Source organism: Rhodamnia argentea, chromosome 5, assembly GCF_020921035.1.
Source record: "Rhodamnia argentea isolate NSW1041297 chromosome 5, ASM2092103v1, whole genome shotgun sequence".
NCBI classification, from domain to species: Eukaryota; Viridiplantae; Streptophyta; class Magnoliopsida; order Myrtales; family Myrtaceae; genus Rhodamnia; species Rhodamnia argentea.
This window is the reverse complement of record NC_063154.1, coordinates 767,919-780,918: the sequence shown is the minus strand read 5'-3', so window position 1 is coordinate 780,918 and position 13,000 is coordinate 767,919. Positions and strand designations below refer to the sequence as shown.

Sequence of the window (13,000 nt, the reverse complement as noted above, 5' to 3'; positions counted from 1 at the left end):
CTCGTTGTTTGAAGTTCGTTTTAGGTTTTTTTTTTCTTTTTTTTTCTCTTTCAATTGCAGAGAAAAGGGGCAAAAAAGAACGACAAGGAAAGGCAATGTGCATTGACGAGATCGTTGTTGTTCAAGCAAATTGAAAGAAAAATTATGATGATGTCACTAAAATTGTGGCCAGTAGAAAATTTCTGCAATAAGTGTGATTTGTCTTATTTTGTTCTTTTCCTATGTTTTTTTTTTTTGGGGGCCGGAAATTTCCTTTTCCTAAATTAACATTGCAATTATAATACCCATTTATTGAGTAACCGATCACTTGTTAAATAATAGAAGTTAGCATATATTGTCTTAAAAATCAATTGTACACCACAAACAATATGTGACAACTAAATTAATAATACACGGCAATGGGGTTTACAAACATTTCAGAACAAAGAGAAACAAAATCAAATGTTTTAAAGAATTATAACGTTTCTACGTAATGTTAGTGATGATATGATCGATCCGGGCCGTCCAAATAAAAAATGAACGGCCCGGATTGATCCACATCACTCCTTTTAAAATTTCGAAATTTCTTGTCAAAAAATTTCTCTTCCTTTTAAAAGGTAATGTGGACGAATCCCGACCGTCCATTTTAAAATGAACGGTCCGGATCTCTCGATATCGCCCCTACCTTTGTGACATGGGATCCGGTTCCGACTCGACGTGCCTTTAAGCCCCTCCCTCACCCACGCTCGCACGAATTTCTTCTGCTCTCTCTCTCTCTCTTCGATCTCCAACGACCAGACCCCACTCCCCCTCTCTCTTCTTTTTCTCTCTGCGATCGCAGATGAGGCTCGTACGCCACTCCATTGCACATCTCCGAGCTCCTCTCTTCACGGCGACTGCCTCCTCTCGCGAATTTGGGGGATTATGCATTGCTTCCGGCCGTAGACCGCATCTCCCGCTGCTGCTGCCTTCGCGGCTTGCAGCGATGGCGGCGCCGGCCTCGAGCTCGGCTTCGGCGAAGGCCTGCTTGAACCCCGGATTGCTCGGACGCGAAGCCGGAGAGACCTGGGAAGGGCGCGGACTGACGGCTCCGCGCCGGGGACTTCGCCGAGCTCTGCGATCTATGCGCTTAAGCCGGGCTTGTGCATCGAAACTTAAATTTTGTTTTTTTTTTCTTCCTTCTTGCGTCAAAATTGAATCTTTAAGCCAAGTTACCCAGCCTTCAAGTGGTTGTTACTCACGTTGAAGTGACTTTCCTCTATGCATAGCATGGGTTTTCTTATAGAGAGTGAAAGGTTACTAAGTATAAATAGGATAGCACCGACCTTCCCCCCACCCCCGAAGCTCTTTCTTCTTCTCCCCCCAACAAACCCAAAACAGAATCCTCCCGCCCAAACTTTGAAACCCAAAAACTCTGAAGATCGGCAATGGCGGCTTCCTTGCGCAGAGCCACGGTGCACGATCTCTGCCAAATGGAAGACTGCAGTCAGAGGTGCATCCCCGAGCGCGACGCTTTCTTGGTGCAGCGGTTCACGGTCAGCGTGCTCTGCTGGCCTCAGCTGCAATGGGTTGCGCAGGGCCATGATGGCCGGATCGTCGGCTATGTCACGGTCGATATGGACCAAAGGGAGGGGATTGCTTACGTCAGGTCCATTGCGGTATTGCCGCCTCATCGCCGGAGCGGCCTCGCCACCAAGCTCGTCAACTTGGCTCACTCTGACATGATTCGGGTATTTGCTTTGTACATTTCTGGTTTGCTTTCTCTTCATTTTTGTTGGCGAGTCTCTGGTTCTGGTTAGGAATGTCTTGTTTTGGAGATTTCACAAAAGCGTAATTAGTAGTCTGGGTTCTGTTTGTGCGATGCGTAGGATGATCGGAGCTTTAGGTTTACCTGTCTTTTGTCCTTTTCAATCGGGATCCTTCCTCTTCACGACCGTAAATTAACTTAATGTGTAAGAATTGTACCTATGATTTTCTTGCAAGATTTGCAGTTGTTGCCTCAATGCTGCTGGTTCCCTTTGCCAAAACTAGAGAATGGATGCATTATACGTATTAGTTACATTGTAAACAATGCCTGACAAACATGCCTAAGCTTACATAGTTCACATTACTGCGTACATAGCTGTAAAAACAAAATGATGATGGCTTCATAGAATCACAATGGCATTACAGGACAATGTTGGTGATGTCTCAAACTGTTATGAATGTGCTGGCCAAATATGAAGGAAATACTTGGTGAAGGCTTCTTTCGCTTTGGCATCATATTTGGCATCCATATTATGCGTCAAGTTTGTTAACTTTTTGCAAGATTTTGACGATTTGAAGTTGAAATTTTTTAGAACACAGTAACAACAATGCCATTGATTCTGACTGATATATACAGTGCAACCCTTCTGTAATGGCATGAGTGGTCCCTTGTAGCATGTTGTTATCTAGTTAGTATAGAACTGCATAGAATTCCATGGGTCTTAACGGATGATGATGCTCGGGTATTTAATGCAACTGCCCAAAGTTACCGTCAGCAATGAACCCCTATGCTGACTGGGGCAAACTATAAGGAAAAGATGAGCAGAAAGCGCTATATGACACTTCAAATGCAAGAAACCCTTGTCATTGTGCTTGTTCATTTAGTTGCTTCTGAAACGACAAATACAGAGTAGGAACATGATAAGGATGACTCTATGGCGATTGCTTTTAAAATATGATAATAACTAACAATGCCAGGAGTTTTTATGTATTTCAGGTCGTGTCTGAAATAGATATTGGCATCCACACCAATCTTAAGTTACATTACATAACTTTGAATATCAATGTAATCAAACTGTATTAGTTGCCTTGGACCATTGTAAAATTTGGCACTTGGAAGTTTCCTTGGCTTTTCAAGATTTTATTTCTCAATGTGTAATCATTCCCTCTTCTACACTATTCATGTACTGGGCTCTATTTTTCAAGTTAGAGAGGAGTTGTGGGCTTGAAGTGGATTGTACTAGATGGTCGAAAGAAAACGGCTGTTCATCCCTGTCCATTTGTTGGTTGAATTAAGGGGAAATATCGAAGAGCTTCTTATCGTGTAGTTTGAGGAATTCATTCTGTAAAGTCTATTTAATTAGGCTGAAATCACTTGTAAATGATTTCTATGATGGCTCAATTATGATAAGGTGCTTCAGACTCGACAATACCTCTGTTATGTGCACCGTTTCCACTGATACACATTAAATCTGGTTGATGTTATAATTCACTTTCAACTGTCGAAATTTCATGCTGCAAATACATTTGTTTTAGATGTCTACTTGTCAATTTTAGATAACTTTCTAGCAATAGACTCCTATAAAATATATGTGGAACATCTACGCATCTTGTATTCATTGTATAAATGCATGTAGGCCTGCGTGGTTTAGTTTTAGTTTGTTTGACTCTTCTAGGCTCTATCAGCTGGTAATTTATGGCGAAGATCTTTTTCTGGATGCTACGGGTGAGATCCTAGAAAGCGATTTGGGTAGGCTGCTGTTAATGAAAATTCTAAGCGTATCTACGGATCAGTTGTCCCTTGAAATAATTAGATCATACTACACAAGATCCTTTAAAGTTATGGTAAGATTACAAAGGTAATGCAGTTAACATCTTTCTGTATACAACTCAATTCAAATAATAATTGTAATTATTGGTTAAATTTTTTCTATATGCAGATCAATGGCTGAACTATGATGTATGTAGTGTGACTTCTATGTTTATCTCTCTCGATTTCATAACCCCACGATGATATGCTCCAGAATACCTACCTAAATTTTGGGAAGTAAATACGTTCTACCTTGCATGCAGGTTTATGACGCCGAATGTGCGAAAGTAAATGTGAGGCAGAGTAACGATGTTGCACTCAAGTTCTTCAGTAATAATAGACTGGGCTACACGGAACATGAATTGATGAACCTAAACCATGAAGAGGATGATGGTGAGCCTTTCTGTGTCTTGAGGAAGCAGCTGAGGGAAAGGCAGGATGTCGAAGATCAGCCTCGACCCGGTGCTGGTGATGGTGGGGGTAATCCAGGAGATGAGGAAGTTGGACCAGCGAACCATAGGCCAGATGACCTTGGACTGGAGTGGTTGTTCATTTAGGCCGTTTTCTTGATGCCAACTTAATCGCCATTGTCTCTCAGCACGTACATATGCTTAGCTAGCGTACATGGTTAGGTAGTGGATCTTGGTACAGCTCTGATTCTCCACACTGGCTCATTCAGCCAATTAGCCTTTCATTTTTGGTTTCTTCCTCAAGGCCACCTTCAGCTTAGTTACCCTGGCTGTTTGGGTTTTGTCAATAATACGATGTTACGGTGGCGGGCGCCACGAAGCTACATTTGGTTGAGCTTTTGGGGAAATGCAGTCGTTTCCCACTACAAGGTTTTTCTGCTCAAAGCAAATACCATTTGGTTTGTGACTTTTGGTAATAATCTTTTGCAATGTATGATATCCGACGAAGCATGATATGCATCTTGAAAAGTATTTGCGACTTTTCACCAAATGTCACCGATGAAGTAAGCCCAATGCAATTCGGCTAGCATTGACATTTACAATATCTACGGCCCTCTGCGGTTCGAAGACCAAAGTGAGCTCCAATTCATTTGCTTTTCTTTTCTTTTTTTACTTTCTTATCTTTTCCCACTCAAACTTTTGCATTTTGGAGGGATAATATGCAAAACCTTAACCCGAAGAACTTCGTCATTTCTATTTTATCGAAGAAATTGATGCGGAGTGAGGAATGTAAAAGCAGCGGAAATTGGTGAAGAAATAGTCTAACTTGTTTGTTCTTTAGGCCTTAAATTGTACATTACCTGGGAGAATTCCATCTCAAAAAATTCAATACACCAATCATAGATCCGGGGAGACCATGGTCAGACCTCGTGGGCTCTCCCGGCTAAATTTGCCTAGCACCATCACCAGCGATGATATTACTGCTGCCTTCGTTGGTGGTGGTGCAGGGTCGTTGCTGCTGGTCCTCACACCAAATCTGCTTCGGCTCGCTGAACCACCGTGCCATTTGCCGGAGCTTTGCAAAACTTCTCCGAGCGACCGTTGCTTCTCTCCCCCATTGCCTCATATCACAACTTGAAGCTTTTGGTCGCATCGGACATCGAGCTCCACGGCTTACTTAAAATTTCTCAGACTACTTCCTCTGTGATAAAACCAGGAGGGCAAATCTGAGCCAGAGCTGCCTTCTACTCGCTCACGTGTGAGGCACATAATCAATGAACATACGTCAATCTATCAGTTGATGTAAGTAAAACATGCACCAGCACATCAGCGGGTTTGAAACCACTAAATATTTTCTCCACATTCCGATAGCCTAACTTAAATCACTCCACCCGCATGTGTGCCAACTCAACTTTCTAAAAATGAAATTTCAGTTGCTGAGACCAAGGAACAGCAACAACCAATGATAAGATGTCCCTGAATTCCAAGGCAGAGCTAAAAGTTATGAATAACTTCACATTAACAATTCCCTGATTTCTCAACTGTCAAAATTGCCTGAACTGAAATTGCTCAATGATCAAAAAGTAAAAACAACCTAGGCTTTGAGGCAGCAGACAGCCTGGATCTCTTCCTAAGCCAAGCTCTCACTGCGGTGATCACGCTGCTCCTTCAACCTGGTAGCAAGAAGCTTCAGGTTGCCTTAGCAATTCTCTTCTTCTTGTCAGCAATTCTCTTCACGCTTCCTTTGTAATGTCAATGGCGTAACTGCCTCCTCTTAATCTTAGGAGCTTTGACATATTTCCGAATGTCATCTTCCTTTGACAGGTCAAACAAGATACGTACATCATCGGCAGTCAGCCCTCCCTGCTTCATTGGAAACCCTTGTTTGTCACAGCCTCTCATCATCTTATACACGTAGCCGAATTCCTGCCCCACATAGAGGATAATCAATAATTGAAATCATAAAAGAAAGAAAAAATCGCCAAAAGCTCCATAGAACTATTGCAGACACATACCTCACCCCGAGAATCTTTAATTTCTTGTGCGATCCTCTTGTCAAAATCCGCCAGACTAATGTGCGTCTCTTTTCTTTTGCTGTTAAGACAATTGGCCATTAAACTCTACAGATAATGATATTTCTGAGGAAAACAATAATAAAAAAAAAAGACTAAAGATTTACGAGATTCATTAAATTGGTATGATCCACCTGCTTTGGACATGTATGGCCCAATCGCGGTGAGGGATCACGGGCCCTCGCCTAGGGGCAGAGGGAGGTCGCTGGCCCAAACACACAAAAAAAAAAAAAGCAGAACAAATATTTAAAAAATAATTAAAAATTCAGAAACTATTAAAATATTATTAATGATCACCCAATTTTTTTGGTAATACTCTCGAACATCCAAACAGACTAAATTTACACGTCACTGTTTCCATTCCTATAAATCGTGTAATCACTTTACAAGCATTGTCCCCTCTATTTTTCTTTATCTTTCTTTGGGGACCTGAGAGATGTATCTTGTTGCCCAGAACAGCATATCAAAACTGTAGGGTCCAATTCCCTGAAATGCCAATACTAAAATGGTGATTGGATTTTAGGGACAGCATATCAAAAGGAGTATTTTGGGGATATTCCAAATTGATTTGAGAAAAGTTGCTTATTGTTGATTTAAACACTAAACTAGGGAAAGCTATTGAAAGTTACTGATGAAATGATACATTTCTGAGTTGCCCCCAATGGAGAAAGTGTGCCTGGGGGTCGCGCGGGCATAGTCCCTAGTCTGCTTGTCCTGTTGCTTGGCCCTCACGGTCAACTCGTAGCTACTCGCCAAACGGACGCCGCTGACTCTCAATTGCTTCGTGGAAACTTTTATCGGATCCACCACTGCAAACCCGGTGAACCCGATCATATGCACCGGTACATCATAGTCTAATCCCTTTGAGTCTGAACTCATCCTATAATTACCAAAATGAGAAAATTAAATATAAGGAATGACATTTTTTTCTTATCAAAATCAACTTTAGAACGTGATAAAAAAATCCTAGTGCCCACGATTTTTTTCACATGTCACCGATTCAATGATGAATGATAATCCATCTTTGGTTAAATAGATAAGATCTAGCGCCGCAGCATGGCCTACAAGAACATAGATAGCCAGATAAAGCCAAAATTGCATCCAAAATGTTGAAAAAACAAATTCTCAGTTACTTTCGGAGCTAAACTAAATGAACAAATATAGTCCACCTGCTTTGGACATGTCTAAGCAATAAAGAATTAGCTTTTTCTTTAATACTAAAAATTGGGTGAGATATCCATGCAAAAAAGGTCAAATTTTTATGCGCCAAGTACTTCTAAAACAACGAAGTTCATCTGGACCAAGGCTTAAATATCTAGAGTTGGAATTTTACTAATAATCCAAGTTTTGCAAATTTTATCTACCAAACCCATAGCACCATCAACGCTTCGATGTTCGCTACTTAATAGGCAACTCAGAAATGTATCATTTCACCAGTAACTTTCAATTTCTTTCCCTAGTTTAGTGTTTAAATCAACGATAAGCAACTTTCTCAAACCAATTTGGAATACCCCAAAATTACTCCCTATCGATTATAGTTTTTATATGCTGTCCCTAAAATCCATTCAACATTTTAGTATCAGCAATTTAGGGAATTAGATCCTACAGTTTTGATATGCTGTTCTGGGCAACAAGATTCATCACTCAGGTCCCCCAAAGAAAGATAGAGGGGACAGTGAAAAAATGAGTACCTAAAAGAATAAAAATCAAATTTTGCGCTACAGATACTTAAATGCAAAAGCGAACTAAACGTCGCTATTTCCATTCCTGTAAATTGTGTGATCACTTTACAAGCATGTTCACCAAAATCGATCGTAGCAAGTAATTCAAATTGGAAGACAAGCATCCATAGCAGTCTGGAACATCACATGAGCGACAAGAGCAATAGTTCCATCTGTGAATACATAGAATAATAGCAGTAAACGCCCAAACACAAGGAACTGAACAGGGGCCAATACCCAGTCGATCAATTCAACAATACCCAAAATAGATCCAATCACAAAAAATGGGAAAAAACAAAGAGCCGAACAAAGAGCTTTAAAGAATTCCGCATAAGAAGAGCGACAACCCAACCAAAACATCCAACATTTCCCACCCAAAAAAGGATTCAACTTACAGCTCCTGGGCACCTTTGATGTCAAGCATCTTCTTGCAAGCAGCGCTTCGTTTGAACTTGATGATTATAGAGAGGGAAAAAAAAGCATCAGAAAATTGCGAATTTGGAGGAAAAGTAAAATTGGAAAGAGAGGCGAATAAACGAGAGCTGAGAAAACACCTCCATGTTGATCGATCGTTGAGAGAAACGAAGGACCGATTCGCGCTAAGAAGCCGGTTTTGGCTGCCTGAGTAGAGCGGGACTTTCCAGGCGGATTAGGGTTTTCGTGCGTGTTTTTTTATATGAGAAAATATTAGGTAGTCCGGCTACGCCCCGTCACAGTGCGCCCCAACCAATTGGGAATGGACACCTGGCTCCACGTCAGCCGAATGGAGCCCACCGGCTTTCCGCACACAAAATACTATTTTCCTATTTTACATTAAACAGTTTCCTCCTTGACTGTTCCTGGCCACATTAATTACCCAATCCATAGACGGTAGACCTGCTTTTTCTCTCTCCTCCTTTTTGCTCTTCCCGAATAAAGAAGACCGCTCCTCCTCCCTCTCCCGAACGAGTTCAAAATTTTTGGATCTCTCGTTCCCTCTCTGCTCGATCGCTCGCTCCGTTAAGGGCCCTCGTTCCTGCGGACTGCTCCGGTGCTCAGCTCGCTCTCTGCTTCGGCCTCCGCTCCCGCCCTCTGCTCCGTCGCTCGAGGGCTCTTTGCTCCGACCCTCGTTCTCGCGGTCTGCTCCGGCGCTCTGTTGCGCGACGGCTTTCTGCTCAGGTGCTCGATTGCACTCTGTTCTAAGTTCTCGTTCCCGTGCGCTGCTCTGGATAGTATTGTCCTTTTAAATACTTCGTTGTTCTTTTGTTATGATATCTTGATTTGGAGATGGATTGATGGACCATGAAGCAATGAATGGAAATCTTAAAAAGCTCCCTAATTGTTGTACCTTTTTTTCTGTTTTTGGTGGGTAATTGCAAGAACTTGGCTATTGAGTTGGCAATTTTGCCCGCGAGTGTCCAGTGTTGGTGATTTTTGGGAGGTTTGGTTTGTCTAGGATGACACTGAGCTTTTAGTCCGAGGCGAAAAGAATGGTTGGAAAGTTAGCATAGAACCACGGAGATTAGTAGAAAATGAATGGTTTGTAAGTTTGGGGATGATGTCGAAGGCTGGTGCGATGTTCTCAGCGTCCGTAGCCATGAGCTAATATGTATTTCTGTCCAGATCGGAGTTGGACACGTTTGTTAGTATCTAATACCCTTTGCAGAAGGCTGGAGAATGAAGTACCGATAATTTATTGAGGGACTTGTTTGTTTTTTTTTTTTTTTGGCTTTTGTGTTCGAGTATTTCAGTGGAAGTAATTCGATTCGCGAACCTAATATGGCCTAATTCATGAACTTAGCAATGAGCTATCACTTATAGTGTGGTTATGCTAATTTCTGTAGGTTCTTGTTGCTTGATTGATTAACAGAAATCTTTATGTTGCAAATCTTCATGCTAGACATCAAAGGTGCCCAGGAGCTGTAAGTTGAATCCTTTTTTGGGTGGGAAATGTTGGATGTTTTGGTTGGGTTGTCGCTCTTCTTATGCGGAATTCTTTAAAGCTCTTTGTTCGGCTCTTTGTTTTTTCCCATTTTTTGTGATTGGATCTATTTTGGGTATTGTTGAATTGATCGACTGGGTATTGGCCCCTGTTCAGTTCCTTGTGTTTGGGCGTTTACTGCTATTATTCTATGTATTCACAGATGGAACTATTACTCTTGTCGCTCATGTGATGTTGAGACTGCTATGGATGCTTGTCTTCCAATTGGAATTACTTGCTACGATCGATTTTAGTGAACGTGCTTGTAAAGTGATTACACGATTTACATGAATGGAAATACCGACGTTTAATTCGCTTTTGCATTTAAGTATCAGAAGCGCAAAATTTAATTTTTATTCTTTTAGGTACTCATTTTTTCATTGTCCCCTCTTGAATCTTGTTGCCCAGAACATCATATCAAAACCGTAGGATCTAATTCCCTGAATTGCTAATACTAAAATGGTGAATGGATTTTGGGGACAGCTAACAAAACTGTAGTCTATAGGGAGTAATTTTGGGGATATTCCAAATTGGTTTGAGAAAAGTTGCTTATTGTTGGTTTAAAAACTAAGCTAGGGAAAGAAATTGAAAGTTACTGATGAAATGATACATTTCTGAGTTGCCTATTACGTAGCGAATGACGAAGCGTTGATGGTGCTATGGGTTTGGTAGATAAAGTTTGCAAAACTTGGATTATTAGTAAAATTCCAACTCTAGATTTTAGCCTTGGTCCAGATGAACCTCGTTGTTTTAGAAGTACGTGGCGCATAAAAATTTGACCTTTTTTGCATGGATATCTCACCCAATTTTTAGTATTAAAGAAAAAGCTAATTCTTTATTGCTTAGACATGTCCAAAGCAGGTGGACTATATTTGTTCATTTAGTTTAGCTCCGAAAGTAACTGAGAATTTGTTTTTTCAACATTTTGGATGCAATTTTGGCTTTATCTGGCTATCTATGTTCTTGTAGGCCATGCTGCGGCGCTAGATCTTATCTATTTAACCAAAGATGGATTATCATTCATCATTGAATCGGTGGCATGTGAAAAAAATCGTGGGCACTAGGATTTTTTTATCACGTTCTAAATTTGATTTTGATAAGAAAAAAATGTCATTCCTTATATTTAATTTTCTCATTTTGGTAATTATAGGATGAGTTCAGACTCAAAGGGATCAGACTATGATGTACCGGTGCATATGATCGGGTTCACCGGGTTTGCAGTGGTGGATCCGATAAAAGTTTCCACGAAGCAATTGAGAGTTAGCGGCGTCCGTTTGGCGAGTAGCTACGAGTTGACCGTGAGGGCCAAGCAACAGGACAAGCAGACTAGGGACTATGCCCGCGCGACCCCTAGGCACACTTTCTCCATTGGGGGCAACTCAGAAATGTATCATTTCATCAGTAACTTTCAATAGCTTTCCCTAGTTTAGTGTTTAAATCAACAATAAGCAACTTTTCTCAAATCAATTTGGAATATCCCCAAAATACTCCTTTTGATATGCTGTCCCTAAAATCCAATCACCATTTTAGTATTGGCATTTCAGGGAATTGGACCCTACAGTTTTGATATGCTGTTCTGGGCAACAAGATACATCTCTCAGGTCCCCAAAGAAAGATAAAGAAAAATAGAGGGGACAATGCTTGTAAATTGATTACACGATTTATAGGAATGGAAACAGTGACGTGTAAATTTAGTCTGTTTGGATGTTCGAGAGTATTACCAAAAAAATTGGGTGATCATTAATAATATTTTAATAGTTTCTGAATTTTTAATTATTTTTTAAATATTTGTTCTGCTTTTTTTTTTTTTTTTTGTGTGTTTGGGCCAGCGACCTCCCTCTGCCCCTAGGCGAGGGCCTGTGATCCCTCACCGCGATTGGGCCATACATGTCCAAAGCAGGTGGATCATACCAATTTAATGAATCTCGTAAATCTTTAGTCTTTTTTTTTTATTATTGTTTTCCTCAGAAATATCATTATCTGTAGAGTTTAATGGCCAATTGTCTTAACAGCAAAAGAAAAGAGACGAACATTAGTCTGGCGGATTTTGACAAGAGGATCGCACAAGAAATTAAAGATTCTCGGGGTGAGGTATGTGTCTGCAATAGTTCTATGGAGCTTTTGGCGATTTTTTCTTTCTTTTATGATTTCAATTATTGATTATCCTCTATGTGGGGCAGGAATTCGGCTACGTGTATAAGATGATGAGAGGCTGTGACAAACAAGGGTTTCCAATGAAGCAGGGAGGGCTGACTGCCGATGATGTACGTATCTTGTTTGACCTGTCAAAGGAAGATGACATTCGGAAATATGTCAAAGCTCCTAAGATTAAGAGGAGGCAGTTACGCCATTGACATTACAAAGGAAGCGTGAAGAGAATTGCTGACAAGAAGAAGAGAATTGCTAAGGCAACCTGAAGCTTCTTGCTACCAGGTTGAAGGAGCAGCGTGATCACCGCAGTGAGAGCTTGGCTTGGGAAGAGATCCAGGCTGTCTGCTGCCTCAAAGCCTAGGTTGTTTTTACTTTTTGATCATTGAGCAATTTCAGTTCAGGCAATTTTGACAGTTGAGAAATCAGGGAATTGTTAATGTGAAGTTATTCATAACTTTTAGCTCTGCCTTGGAATTCAGGGACATCTTATCATTGGTTGTTGCTGTTCCTTGGTCTCAGCAACTGAAATTTCATTTTTAGAAAGTTGAGTTGGCACACATGCGGGTGGAGTGATTTAAGTTAGGCTATCGGAATGTGGAGAAAATATTTAGTGGTTTCAAACCCGCTGATGTGCTGGTGCATGTTTTACTTACATCAACTGATAGATTGACGTATGTTCATTGATTATGTGCCTCACACGTGAGCGAGTAGAAGGCAGCTCTGGCTCAGATTTGCCCTCCTGGTTTTATCACAGAGGAAGTAGTCTGAGAAATTTTAAGTAAGCCGTGGAGCTCGATGTCCGATGCGACCAAAAGCTTCAAGTTGTGATATGAGGCAATGGGGGAGAGAAGCAACGGTCGCTCGGAGAAGTTTTGCAAAGCTCCGGCAAATGGCACGGTGGTTCAGCGAGCCGAAGCAGATTTGGTGTGAGGACCAGCAGCAACGACCCTGCACCACCACCAACGAAGGCAGCAGTAATATCATCGCTGGTGATGGTGCTAGGCAAATTTAGCCGGGAGAGCCCACGAGGTCTGACCATGGTCTCCCCGGATCTATGATTGGTGTATTGAATTTTTTGAGATGGAATTCTCCCAGGTAATGTACAATTTAAGGCCTAAAGAACAAACAAGTTAGACTATTTCTTCACCAAT

The 13,000-nt window shown here is 41.2% G+C and overlaps 1 protein-coding gene and 2 pseudogenes across 1 annotated transcript; 2 read left to right on the top strand and 1 right to left on the bottom strand.

Annotated features, from left to right (window-relative positions):
* Positions 1–1,283: 1,283 nt before the first annotated feature.
* LOC125315191 (N-terminal acetyltransferase A complex catalytic subunit NAA10-like) lies at positions 1,284–4,153 on the top strand. The gene is made up of 2 exons (XM_048279571.1): positions 1,284–1,709; positions 3,799–4,153. The coding sequence occupies exons 1-2, from the start codon at positions 1,407–1,409 to the stop codon at positions 4,090–4,092; spliced, it is 597 nt and encodes a 198-aa protein (XP_048135528.1). The 5' UTR covers positions 1,284–1,406; the 3' UTR covers positions 4,093–4,153.
* A 1,126-nt stretch (positions 4,154–5,279) lies between these two features.
* LOC125315193 lies at positions 5,280–8,396 on the bottom strand (annotated as a pseudogene).
* Positions 8,397–11,586: 3,190 nt separating this feature from the next.
* On the top strand, positions 11,587–12,210 carry LOC125315053 (annotated as a pseudogene).
* The last annotated feature ends 790 nt before the right edge of the window (positions 12,211–13,000 follow it).